Raw genomic sequence first — 14,335 nt, forward strand, 5'->3', positions numbered from 1 at the left:
AATTCTTCCTTGGACATAATTAAATTTGTCATTTAGTAAGGCTGAGGAATTGTTTTCAGTGATCATTATTTCCCAACCCAAAACTGCAGTTTTCACGGATTATGCTTATGATGAGAAGAGTGGCTTCTCTCAACCCCCAATTCATGTGTTGCTGTTTTCAGATAGTGTACAATCTGTCCTTTAAGTTTTAAAAATTAAAAAAAATAATAGCTTCTTTAAAAAAAATAATAGCCTCTTTATGTAAAACATTCCTCAGTGAGTCTTTGTGGTTAAAATGTGGTTTCCCTTATATGCTCTCAGTTTCATAAGTCCCAGTCTGGTTTCAGAAAGACAGTATGTGGATGTCATTTCCAGGCATTCTGGTTTAATGATACCCTTTATTTCGCCTGTGGGGTACTCAAGAGGATGAACATTTAACTTCCTTCTGAGTCAGTTCTTTTCCTTTCTGACAACAAATAGTTCTTTTTATCCCTGCACTTAATTAAGTGTGTACGTTTTAATGTGGATTTCTTGTTTGTGCTCAGTGTTCCTTGACTGTGGTTAAATAGAAAAATATCCTGCTCAGCTGTTCTTTTGGAGGGAATGGCCAGAGGACCAGGAGGCTTTACACTGTAATTGGGTTATTATTATTTTTAGTTTAAATTTTTAGGCAAAGTGTAATGTTTTGGCAGGGAGGAGGATGGTTTTTGCTGTTCATGCAGCCCTGCTTCATTTAAAGAACACCATTTTTTTTTTCCAAGTTTTTGTTTTGAAAAGATTCAAACCAAGAGCAAAGTTTTAAGAATAGTTCACAAACGGCCATGTACCCTCTACCTAGATTCATCAGTTGTTATTATTTTGCTATATTTGGTTTATCTCTCTTTCATTATTTTTTTTTTAACCACAACACAGTGATCAAATTCAGGAAATTTAATGTTGATATGCTATTATCTATTATATAATCCACAACAAAATTTGCCAGTTGTCCCAATGAGTGGCCTTTCTTAGAAAAAGATTTTTACTGTGATCCGGGAACCAATCCCAGATCACACATTGCATTTCACTGTTATGCCTCTTAAGCCTCCCTTAATCTGGAAAGTTTTTTATTTCGTGACATTAACATTTTGAGAGAATGTATCTCCATTTGGGTTTGCCTTATTGTTTCGTCATGATTGATTCAGGTTGTGCGTTTTTGGTAGGTATAATGCATAAGTAATGTGGTGCTCTTCTCAGGGCATGTTATCAGGAGATACATGATACTGGTTTGTCCTGTTATTCATGGTAATTAATTTGATCACCTGATTAAGGTAAGTGTGGTAGGCCCAAGCTCGACCTACAAAAGATAGCATCAAATCCTTAGAACCTGTTAATGTGAACTTTACCTAGAAAGCGGGCCTTTGCAGATATGATTAAGTTAAGGGTCTTAAGATAGTCCTGATTATGTGGGTGGGCCTAAATCCACCACAGCTGTTGTTATTAGAGAGGAACAGAGGGAGATGTGACACACAGAAGAGGAGGAGTCAACAGTGGACATGGAGATTGGAGTGATAAGGCTTCAAGCCATGGAATACTGGCAGCCATCAGAAGCTGGAAGAGGTGAGCAATGAGTTCTTAGAACCTCCAGAGCGAGTGTGGCTCCACCGGCACCTTCATATCAGACTAATTGGACATTAGTCAAAATGGATCCAGTACTGTGAAAAAATAGATTTCTCTGGTTTTAAGTCACCAGGTTTATGGTAATTTGTGACTTTATGCACAGAAAATGAATACGGGGCTATCCCATCGGTTTAAGGAATTTATGTTGTATTATAACTTAATTTAGAAGATAAGGTTTTTTGTTTGTTTGTTTTTTACATTTTTTTTGATGTTTATTTAGTTTTGAAGGAGAGAGAGGGAGAGCATGAGAGGGGGAAGTGCAGAGAGAGAGGGAGACACAGAATCCGAAGCAGGCTTCACGCTCCGAGCTGTCAGGACAGAGCCTGACGCGGGGTGTGAACCCATGAACTGTGAGATCATGACCTGAGCCGAAGTCAGACGCTCAACTGACTGAGCCCCTAGAAGATAAGGTTTTACCTGAGAATGATTGATTATCCATTTAACAAAAATTTTTCTGTGTTTAGTGTAGTTATAGTTGCACCTAGGTGTATGGCAATAATAGTAGGCTGAATTAATATTGGTAACTTTTTAAAGTTTATTTATTTGAGAGAGAGAGAGAGTGCATGGTGGAGGGGCAAAGAGAGAAGGAGGGAATCTCAAGCAGGCAGTGCAGAGCCCCATGCAGGGCTCGAACTCACGAACCATGAGACCGTGCCCTGAGCTGACACCAAGAATCAGGTGCTTAACCTGACTGAGCCACACAGGCACCCCAATATTGTTATTTTTTTAATTGAGAGAGTAGTTTAGTTAATTAATTTTATTATTTTTTAGAGTTTATTTATTTTGAGAGACAAAGGGAACACGTGCAAGCAGGGGAGGTGCAGAGAGAGAGGGAGAGAGAAAAAGAATCCCAAGCAGGCTCTGCGTTACCAGCACAGAGCTGGATTTGGGGCTTGAACTCATGACCTGAACCCAAGTCAAGAGTTAGGCATTTAACCAACTGAGCCACCCAGGCTCTGTGAGTAGTTTAATATATTTAAATGTACTTTAAAAGTGAAAAACCTGAGTCATCTTCCTAATGAGTGAGTCACATATAATTGGGCAGTGACTGATATCACAGTAATTATGTTAATTAAACAACTGGAGGGTAATGCAAATGGAGCAGGCCACACTTTACCCATTAACTGTAAAGGAGGCCAAAGAGGCATGGCTGTGAAATACAGTGTGGGAAACATAAATTCATTCTTCATACTTATCTCAAGAACTTGAATGTGGGTTTTTATTTTATTTTACTGATGTGGGATTAGTCAAAATGGTTTCTGCCTTTACTCAAGTATATCTTAAGTTCAAGAAGAATAAGCCACATGTTCCTTTTTCACTGAGAGTAAAATGTCATGGTATTCATGGTGCAAAATTGGATTCCACAGTTATATTAAAAGGGTTTGCTCAGCAAATACTTCTTCAGTGCTTATTACATGTCAAGCAGCCAAGGATATGCAGTGTACAAAGCAAAATGGTTCCTATTAAAAAAATTTTTTTTTTTTATTTGGGAGAGAGCAAGAGAGAGAGTGAGCATGGGCAGGGAAGGGCAGAGGGAGAAGGAGAGAGGGAGAATCCTAAGCAGGTTCTATGCCTAGCACAGAGCCCAATGTGGGGTTCACTCTCACAACCTGGGATCATGACCTGAGCCAACACCAAGAGTTGGATGGTCAACAGACTGAGCCACCCAGGTGCCCCAAAATGCTTCCTATTTTTGAGCTTAGATATTTCAGTGAAGGGAGACAGACAATAAATTAACAAGTAATGTATAGAATTTCAGATGAGAGAAGTATTATGAAAAAATATTTCAGGAAGGAAAGTGGGGGGAATATTGAGTGTCTGCTAGGGTGGGAAGCTGTTTCCGTCCGTGGTGTCAGAGATGGTTTCAGATTTGAGCAAAGCTCCTAAACGAGCAGCAGGTCAAAGAAGAAATCACAAAGGAGATTAGAAAATACTTTGAGATGAATGAAAACCAAAGTACGATTTACCAGAACTTACGGGATGAAGCAAAAGCTTATAGGGAGATTTACAGCTGTAAACGCCTACATTAAACAGAGAAATGATCTCAAATCAATAACTTAACTTTACACCTCAAGGTATTAGAAAAAGAAGAGCAAACAGCCCACAATTAGCAGAAGGAAGGAAATAATAATATGATAAATGAGTGAAATGGAGAATAGGAAAACATTATAGAGAATCAATGAAACCAAAGTTGGTTTTTTTTTTTTTTTTTTTTTTTTTTTTTTTTTTTTTTTTAAACGTTTATTTATTATTTTTGGGACAGAGAGAGACAGAGCATGAACGGGGGAGGGGCAGAGAGAGGGAGACACAGAATCGGAAACAGGCTCCAGGCTCTGAGCCATCAGCCCAGAGCCCGACGCGGGGCTCGAACTCACGGACCGCGAGATCGTGACCTGGCTGAAGTTGGATGCTTAACCGACTGCGCCACCCAGGCGCCCCAAAGTTGGTTTTTTTTTTAAGTTGGTTTTTTTAAAAGGTCAACAAAATTGACAAAATTTTAGCTACAAGAAAAAAACAAAAGAAGGTGCAAATAACTTACGATCAGAAATGTAAGCAGGGACATTATTCTATTGACCTTATAGAAATAAAAATGATTATAAGACAATACTATGAACAATTGTATTTTCAATAAATTGGATAACTTAGATGAAATGGACAGATTCCTAGAAACATAAAGTTACTGACTTAAACAGAGAATTTGTTATGTGTAGCAAATAAGAGATGGAGTCAGTAATCAAAAGCGTATCAGCAAAGAAAAGTCTAGAGGGAGTGGCTCCACTGCTAATTCTACCAAACATTTAAAGACTTAAAATCAGCCCTTCTCAGACTCTTCCAAAAAATTGGACAGAAGGGAACATTTCCAGACTCATTCTGTGGAGCCAGCATCACCCTGATACCAAAGCCAGACAAAGATACCACAAGAAAACTATAGGCTGGTATCCCTTATAAACATAAATATAAAAATTCTTAACAGAATGTTAGCAAACCAAACCCAACAGCATATTAAAAGTATTATACCCATAGCTAATTAAGTGGAATTTATTCCAGGAATGCAAGGGTGGTTTAACATAAAAAAAAAAAAAAGGGGGTCAATGTAATACACCACATTAAAATGAAGGGGAAAAAAAAACCATGATAATCTGTATTGATGCAGAAAAGTGTTGACAAAATTCAGCAGCTCCCTGTCATGATAAATAACACTTAGGAAACTAGGAATAGAAGGGAGCTTGCTTGCTTGCTTGCTTGCTTTCAGTTGTTTTGAACATTTATGTATTTTTGAGACAGAGACACACACGAGCGGGGTCGGGGGGGGGGCGGTTGGGGAGGTGCAGAGAGAGAGGGAGACACAGAATCCAAAGCAGGCTCCAGGCTCCAAGCTGTCTGCACAGAGCCCGACTTGGGGCTCAAACTCAAGGACCTTGAGATCATGACCTGAGCCAAAGTCAGATGCTCAACCTACTGAGCCACCCAGGTGCCCCGAAGGGAGCTTTCTTAATAGGATAAAGGACATTCATGAAAATCGCACCATACCTAATGGTGAAAGATCGAAAGCCTTTCCTCTGTGATCAGGAACAAGATACAGATGTCCACTTTGACCACTACTGATCACCATTGTACTGAAAGCTTTAGCCAGAGCAGTAAAGCAAGAAAAAGAAATTAAAAGCATCTGAGTTGGAAAAGAAGCAAATTTGAACTGAGGTGTAAATAAATGACAAAAACTTGATTTACTTGCTCTAGGAGTTTCACAGGGTTCCACTAACTTGTTAAGATTAAATAAGAAATGCACATCATATTGAATATCATGCCTCAAATTAACATAGGAATGTTTTCAGGTATTATCAGTGGTTAATTTGTTAAGTGTTCTTTACATTCTGCTGTGAAGCCCATTATTCCCATAGTTGTTTAGTCTTAATCTTAGATTTAAGTGGACTTGGTGACTACCATCATTCTTTTGTGATAGTTTTTCTGTTCATTTCTTGGTTGGCTGAAATTCATCTTTTCTTTGAGAAGAGTTTTTGGGGAAATGTAGTTCTTAATTTCTTATACCTCCAGAAATGCTTATGTTGCTGTTACACATGATGCTGGAATAGGATTTTGATGTATAATTTTTCACCACAACTTTCCCTGAGGATGTTGTAAGCATTGCTCCACTGTCTTCTAGCCTCACGTGTTGCTAAGGCAAAGAATAAAGCCAGCTTAATTTTTTTCCATTTTGTAGATGAATTTTGTGTCTGAATGACCAAAAGATTCCTTCTTTATCTTTGATGCTCTGTGATTCTATTAGGATATGTCATTGATTTTTCTGCATTGATTTAACTAAGATGGTAGGACTTTGGATTCCAGATCAAGACATTTTACAAAGATTTTTTAAAAGATGAATTCCGAAATTTATTTGTTTTTATTTATTTAAAAACCAACTTTGGGATCTTTTATATACAACATAATCTTTGCAAGAGAATGGTTTTAAACAAAAATTTAAAAAGTATTTTTTATTTGGGGAACTTTATTATTTTATCATTTTAGTAAATAAAGGACAAATTATTCTTTTATATGCTACTATGGATAAACTGTGAAGTGTGAATTTTTCTTTAAATTTGACCAAATAATTTAAACATGTTGATTTCCTTTTTCTTTTATTAACTTAAAAAATTATTATTTATTTATTAAAACAATTTTTTTAATGTTTATTTATTTTTGAGGGAGAGGGAGACAGAGTGTGAGCAGGGGAGGGGCAGAGAGAGAGAGGGAGACAGAATCTGAAGCAGGTTCCAAGCTCTGAGCTATTAGCACAGAGCCTGATGTGGTGCTCAAACTCATGAATTGCGAGATCATGACCTAAGCCAAAGTTGGTCGCTTAACCAACTGAGCCACCCAAACACCTTTATTTATTTACCTTTTAAAGTAAGCTCCACACCCAAGGTGAGGCTTGGTGAGATCAAGAGTTGCATGTTCTGTTGACTGAGCCAGCCAAGTGCCTCCCTCTTTTATTCACTTTTAAATCTTTTTCTTTTTTTAGGTCAAGTCCAAACAGTGTATCAGCTGAGTCATGATATCGATGTCGGTCGTTTCCAAACACTAATGGAATGTTTTACCAGTACTTTTGAAGAAGTGAAAATTTTAGCATTTGATCTTCTGATGAAGTTACCAAAAACAGTTGTACAATTCCAGGTCTTTGGTCTTTTCCTATATAGATGTAAATGTGGTATATGCATGAAAGCTTTCTAGTTTTAGCAGCAAATAAAGCAATCTGTGGATTGTCCAGGCTCTTTGCGTCTGCCTTCTCACATCTTCTGACTATTTCAGTTATCATACGTATACTGTTGCAGGGTGGTAGGTAGGGATGGATGGTAGGGAAGGAGGAAATACCATAAGAGAAAACAAAGTCCACATCTGTGAGCTTTGCTTTTTTTATTGTTTTGATAAAAAAAGGAGGTGTAAGAAGCAGTAGGTTTTATTACCCACAAGATTTTTCATAGATTTCAGTTAACTGCGGTCTCCCCAGTTCCCGTGGACATGTTAATATTCGGTCCAAACACATCACTTACAGTAACTTGAGTGTTTTGAGATAACATCCTTGCCAAGTTGACTGGGAAGCTGAGTGTAAGTGAGGTAGAGAACATGTTTCTGATCTTCCAACAAGCAGTAGCTAAACTGAGACTGAAACTCAGAGCGCTTGAAGTTAACAACAGTTCTCTTCCTTGGCCTCCTACCCCAGCCCCAGCCCCTAAGAGAAGTTGTCTCTTCCTGACAACTGGCACTTCTAGCTGTAGGATGAGAAGTGAAGGTGGGCTAGGAGTGATGGCACAACATGGGGTGCTTGGCTCTGCCCTTGAGGTATATTCTGAGGCTGTGACCACCAGTAGCTGTGGATTCACTGGCTCCAGAGCTTTGCTATGGCTTTCTGTTAGAACTGTATAGAGGCCAAAGGTGCCTACAGGGGCTGCAGCTGAGCCATAATCTGTTCTCTGGCTGTTAGGCTCTATTTAGGGCGGGACAGCTTATAGATACAATGGGATTCTATAGGAGCGCATGTCAGAGAGCACAAGGTGTCTGTTTCATTGGCTTCTATATTGCATTGCAGTATCTTAGAGCATCGTTCAGGTGCCCTGCTAAGCAGAAGCTTCTTTTGGTGCTTAGGCTTCAAACTTTTGTACCATATAGAGTTTTTAAAGGAGATGCTTTCTCTTCCTCTGTTTCCTTTCTCTTCTCCCACCTTCCCATCCTCCTTGCCCCTTACCATTCATCACACTGAAGCCTTGTATCATATAGATGACTCATACTTGGCAAATATTTCGAGAATATCTTGTGTGGGGAGGGTATATTATAGCACCTATATGAAAGACTTGGTGCTTTGATGTAACTTTAAAACGTTTTTAAATCCTAACTATTCTCTCTAAGGACCTGTGTGTGTATATATATGTATATATATATTTTTTCTGTGTATATATGTTTTTGATGGCATATCTTTGTAATACATGGTTTTACTACTCAGATAGTCTGTTGCCCTTTTTTCTTGTGGAGCTACATGTCCAAGGTCTTTATATTATATTTTTACTGACCTCAGATGATAGAACAAAGATATTTTAGACTCCAAAGGCCATGTATTGTGTTTCTTACTAATTGTTAGTTAAGCAATTCCGGGACTTAACTGTAAGTTACAAAAAAATGGCTTAGGTGCTCAATTGGTTCTTTCTAATATTTATTTAGATTTGAGCTTTTGGCCCCTATCTTTAAGTTTTTTAGGTCACAGAAAATTAAACACATCAAATGGCAAAGAATTTAAACTGAAAGAAATAGGTATTTGAATCAGTATGTTTGTTACCTGTTAGAAATAAATAGATTTCCAATTAAATTAAATATCAATATACCTATAACCAAATTAAAAATTAAGTTTATAATGATTTTTTCCCCTTGTATTAGACAGTTCTGGAATAATCCTAGTAGAATTAATATAATTGAGCCATGAAACCCTAAGTCCCAGTGTACTGAATATGCAGTCTGTCTACTATGGATTTGGAACTAGGACCCACATCTCCTGACTTCAGCCCAGTGCCTTTCCATGCATGTTACAGTGAACTGTCCTTTTTCTTCGTTAGGACGGACATGTGAGTGGATGTTTCTATGAGATAGAGGTAGGGGAGCTCTGATGCAGAATTTCTGAGGCTGATATGAGCACTTTATTTTTTACACATATACATGGATTTTCACCAGGAATAGCCTGGTGGATTTGTCCTTTTGTGTGGACACAACACAGGTAAAATAAACTTCAGTGTACAAAAAACTCCATGTGGAAATAACAAAGATGATCTGGCCATTTCTACAGGAAAAGCATATTTCTGCTGGAGAAAGAGGTGCTTTAAAAAAGAAAAGCATTATCAATATTGAATTTCCCAAAGAAATTACATTCAAGATCCTCATCATTAGAGCTGAATAATAATCAATAATTACTATAATAAAAAGTCTAACCTATATTCAGGGAGAAAGGGAATTGAATTAATGTTTATACTGAGTACAGTAATGTGGCAGGCTCTGTTTTTAAATATGTACTATTCCTTCAAATCAAAGAAATGTTTCAGTGACAGTTACTGAGTCTGTGATTTATTCTAGGATTCGGAGAAACTGCAAGGCTTATTCCAGGCAGCACTGGAGCTCAGCACAAGCACCAAGCCATATGACTGTGTGACAGCTTCCTACCTGCTGAACTTCTTAATCTGGCAGAATGCCCTCCCCTCATCTCTGTCTGCCTACTTACAAACTCAACAAGCTGCATGTGGTGATGGAGATACATCTGCTATTGTGGTGGAAAGGAACACATTAATGGGTTTGTATTGAATAAATGACCTTTTGCTGTCGCTTATCAAAACCAGTATCTTTCTCACTGTTCATTTAGTTAGCATTGCTAGTGGTTAAACATTTACTTGGTGTTTTTTATTTAAGAGTTTACCAGCATATGAGAATACATGAATTTCCCTTTTGCAAGTAAATAGTTTACTCAGCTATGACACTGTTTCTACACAGAGGGTTTGTGTTAAATAAGTAGATATACAAATGTATATTAACACAGCTCTTACTTAAATAGGACCTCTTTCTCTGCCAAAAATTGTGCTTTTTTTTTTTTTTTTTGCAGAAATTTTACTGTATCTACAGCCAGATCATCTTTGCTGTTTCTATATAGAGCAGAGTTCCTTTGTCTGTCAGGGCTCATGCTTTCACTGGCTGTCCCACTCCTGCCTTTTACTCTTCCCATAGCCGGTTCCAAGACCTAGGGTCTAAGTTGGCTGAGGCCTAGTGACTTCCATGAATATTTGTTGAGGACTCATGTATTTACTTTTGTGCTAGTAAATCTTCATTTTGGAATTGTGAGGACAGATATGGATTTTTATTTAAAAAGAGAGAGAGGTCAGATGTAGGAAGAGTATTAAAAGTTGTTCTCTCCAAGATGGCAAAAATGCTGTGAAAAAGAGAAGTAATAATGGGAAAAAATTAGGAGGCCCTGGGTAGTTCTGGTGGAAACGTGGCCATGGATTTGGGGATAGAGAGGTGACAGTGCCATGGAAGATGGCACTTACCCACTCTAGTTGCTTCAGGCCTGGGTTCGAAAGGAGACCCTGATACATGAGAGGAAGAGGTTTGCACTTCGGGTAAACTGGGGAGTTCATGTACAGGATTTATTTTATTCATTTTTTAATGTTTTTTTATTTTGGAGAAAGAGTGAGCGAGCAAGTGGGGGAAGGGCAAAGAGGATGAAAGAGGATCTGAAGCAGGCTCTGCACTGACGGCAGAGAGCCAATGGCGGGCCTCGAACTCATAAACCGTGAAATCATGACCTGAGCTGAAGTCGGATTCTTAACCCGACTGAGCCACCCAAGGTCCCCTCATGTACAGGATTTTTTAAATTCAAGGCATTTAAAAACTTTGTGAAATTTTTCACGCATACAAAAAATATTTAAATATATTTGGGATTTAAATAGTAATAGTATAAAAATTTCACAAGTTTTATTCCCAAGCTAGGTGATAACACACAACTTAAGAAGTACAACAGCACCCATACCTTTGAAGCCTCTCCTTTATCCTGGCTCCCTCCCCTTGCCATATAATTACTGTCCTATATATTATGTCAGTCTTTCATCTTTATTTCACCTAGATTTTGCCACCCATGTATATATCATTTAAGCAATGTATTATTTACTTTTACATGATTTTGAATTTTATATAAATAGTACCATATGTATTATACAAGTTTACTGCAATTTATTAGTACATTTTCCTGTTGATGGACTTCTTCTTTCTAAATAAGTAAAGCTGATGTGAACACTCTCGTATGTATATCTTCTATTAGACATGTCTAGGAGTTTATGGTAAACAAAAAAGGATAATAGTCTAGTCATAAAATATGTGTATCCTCAGTTTAACTAGATGATGCCAAATAGATTTTTAAATTACATTCCTACCAATAAATTATGAGAGTTGTGGTGTATTATATCATCACCAGAACTTGCCCTTGTCAGATTTTAAAAGTTTATGCAATATAAAGTAGTATCTTGTGGTTTCATCTTGCATTTTTCTGATGGCTAATGTAATTGAACATCTTTTTACATGTTTGTAAGCCATTTGCTTCTCCCCTTCTGTGAAATGCCTTTGTTTAGTTTTCTATAGGGTTGTTTGTCTTTTTCCTATTGATTTTTAGGACTTATATATTCTAAATGTTAATAATTTACTGGTTAAACATAACTCTAAAATTTAAAGCTGCTGAGCTATGCTGGGATAACTGGATAGTTACACACAAAAGAATGAAATTGAACCCACTACTTCATACCATATTACAAAAATTAGTTTAAAATGAATCAAAGACCTAACTGCAAAAGGTAAAAAGAAAACATGGGTGTAAATCTTTGTGATCTTAGGTTAGGCAGTGGTTTCTTGGATCTGACACCTAAAGCACAAGCAAACAAAGAAAAAATAGATAAATTCGCCTTCATCAAAATTTGAAACTTGTGTATGTCAAGGATACCATCAAGAAAGTGAGAAGACAACCTGTAGAAGGGAAAACATATTTGCAACTCCTTTATCTGATAGAGGACTTGTGTCTAAAATATATGAAGAAATTTTACTACTCACTAGTGGAAGCATATTACCAAATTTAAAAGTGGACAAAGAATCTGAATAGACATTTCTCCGTAAAAGACAAATGTGAAAAATAATCACATAAAAAGATGCTCAGCATCATTAGCCAGTAGGGAAATACAATCAAAATTACATTGAGGAAGCACTTCATACCTAGTAGGGTGGCTCTAAACAAGAAAATAGATAATAACGTGTGTATGGGGATGTGGAGAAAATAGCGTTCTCACGCACTGCTGTGGGAATGTAAAATGGTGTAGCCACATTGGAAAACAGTCTGGCAGTTCCTTGAAAAGTTAAACATGGCGTTACTATATGATCCCACAGTTCCACGCTCAGGCTGCTCTAACAAGTACCATAGCCTGGGTGGCTTAAACCATGGACATTTATTTCTCACAGTTGTGGAAGCTGAAGAGTTTGAGATTAAGGTGCCAGCAGTTTTGATGCCTCCTGAGAACCCTTACCCTGGCTTCAGAGAGCACCCTTCTTGCTCTGTGCTCACATGGAGGAGAACAAGCTCTGGTCTCTTCCTCTTCTTTTAAGGACTCTAATCCCATTACAGGGTCCCACCCTCATGACCTCATCTAAACCTAATTATTTCCTAAAGACTCCATTTTCAAATACCATCACACTGGGGGATTAGAGCTTCAACATATGTACTTCGGGAAGGACACAAACATTTAGTCCATACTGGGCATATATACTTAAGAGAAATGAAAACTATGCCCAAACAAAAACTTGTACGTGAATGTTGATAGCAACATTATTCATGATAACCAGAAAATGGAAACAGCTCACATGTCCATCAACTGTTAAATGGATAAATAAAATGTGATATGTTCATACAACGGACTGTTATTCAGCCATTAAAAAGTGAATATTGATACACACTACAACATGGATGAGCTTTGAAAACATTATGCTAAGTGAAAAAAGCCATATAATATATGATTCCATTTAGGTATGTCCAGAATAGGCAAATCTACAGAGACAGAAAATAGATAAGCTTAGGCCTGGGGAAGGTGAGAGGTTGAGGGAGGGGAGTGACTGATAATGGGTAAGGGGTTTTTGATGGGGAGAGGATTAAAATGTTCTAAAATTGACTGTACCGATATTTGCACATATCTGTGAATATACTAAAAACCATTGGCTCGTGCACTTTAGGTGTATAAATTGCATGGTATGTGAATTATATCTCAATAAAGCCATTATTTTAAAACAACAGCAACTGTTCTAATAGCACATGGCACATGGGCCTGGGGTCTGATGCCCCAGATAGAGGATGTCTAGGAAGGATTCAGAGTGAATGCTATAAATGGATCCAGGAAGTTAAGGAAAGACACAGTTCTATCTTAACTGGAAATACATAACAGGCTAGATAACTTTGGAAGATCTCTTCATTATTTTTTTTAATGTTTATTTTGAGAGAGAGAGAGAGAGAATACATAAGTGAGCTGAGCAGGGGAGGGGCAGAGAGAGAGGGAGAGAGAGAATCCCAAGGAGGCTCTGTGCTGATAGCCCCATGTGGGGCTCAATCTCATGAACCGTGAGATCATGACCAGAGCCAAAATCCAGAGTCAGAAGCACAGCAGACTGAGCCACCAGGTGCCGCTGAAAGATCTCTTTTAAAAGCAACAAGAACAACAACAAAAACAAAAAACCTTGAACATAAAGCTTAGTTGAGTTGAATTTTTTGTGGGCACTGTTGAACTATTCACAAATTTATAAATGTGTTTCTAAGTTGGCATTATTCTGGGTTTCTGTTTGCTTTTTCTAGTTATCAAATGCTTGTTGGAAAATCTTGAGGAGGAAATATCTCAGGCTGAAAATTCTCTGCTTCAGGCAGCAGCATCATTTCCACTATATGGGCGAGCCCACTGTATAACAGGAGCTTTGCAGAGGTTGTCTCTAAAGTAAGTATATCCACAACTCTCTCCCGAGCACGCATTTCTGAGCTCTCAACTCTTACTGGAATGTGTCCTAGGAAAGGAATGTATTGCGTTAAAGAGAATTCAAAGTTAGATTTTAAAAGGTACCTATGTACACATATTTTTATATGTCTTAAATATTTCATAGATTGCACAGTTTAGAAACAAATTGTTTCAACTTCTTATGTGTCATAATTTCCATTTGGAATTTTTGATTGTTTGCTTTTACTACAAATTTCCCTACTGCCTTCTGTTGCAGCAGCCTGCAGTTGGTGAGTGAATGGAGACCTGTGGTAGAGAAGCTCCTCTTGGTGTCGTATAGGCTTTCTGCCGTGGTGTCTCCGGTCATTCAGAGTTCCTCCCCAGAAGGCCTCATCCCAATGGACACTGATTCAGGTCAGCAGATGAAAGAAACCGTAATTATTATATTTTTCCTCATTACCTCCCCCCAATGTACCCCCCCCCAAACCATTTTTTGGGGAAGATATAAAAGTTAAATAGGTTGGTTAAGGAATTGCTTATGATTAGTAAGATTGCTGCCACTTTAGTATTGTTTTTTACTCTTAAAAAATAACCCAAACAAACAAATCAATAAAGCCGGATGAGTGAAGGACTTTTTCTCCTGGGGTAGATTGGATTTTCTAGTATTG

At 37.8% G+C, this 14,335-nt stretch overlaps 1 protein-coding gene across 6 annotated transcripts in view; it reads left to right on the forward strand.

The window, feature by feature from the left end:
• The window catches only part of THADA (THADA armadillo repeat containing), a 327,427-nt gene that overhangs the window by 34,141 nt on the left and 278,951 nt on the right, over positions 1 to 14,335 (forward strand). For 4 of the 6 annotated variants that reach the window (XM_086701217.1, XM_086701218.1, XM_086701221.1 and 1 more), the window contains 4 exons: positions 6,653 to 6,804; positions 9,244 to 9,457; positions 13,535 to 13,670; positions 13,945 to 14,081. In XM_086701217.1, the coding sequence (XP_086557343.1) occupies positions 6,653 to 6,804; positions 9,244 to 9,457; positions 13,535 to 13,670; positions 13,945 to 14,081 (639 nt within the window). The remainder of the gene's footprint in view (positions 1 to 6,652; positions 6,805 to 9,243; positions 9,458 to 13,534; positions 13,671 to 13,944; positions 14,082 to 14,335) is intronic. The other 2 variants (XM_086701219.1, XM_086701220.1) reach the window with 1 other exon arrangement.

This window comes from Puma concolor, chromosome A3 (assembly GCF_028749965.1).
Source record: "Puma concolor isolate L17-30 chromosome A3, mPumCon1.1.hap2, whole genome shotgun sequence".
In the NCBI taxonomy this organism is placed as follows: domain Eukaryota; kingdom Metazoa; phylum Chordata; class Mammalia; order Carnivora; family Felidae; genus Puma; species Puma concolor.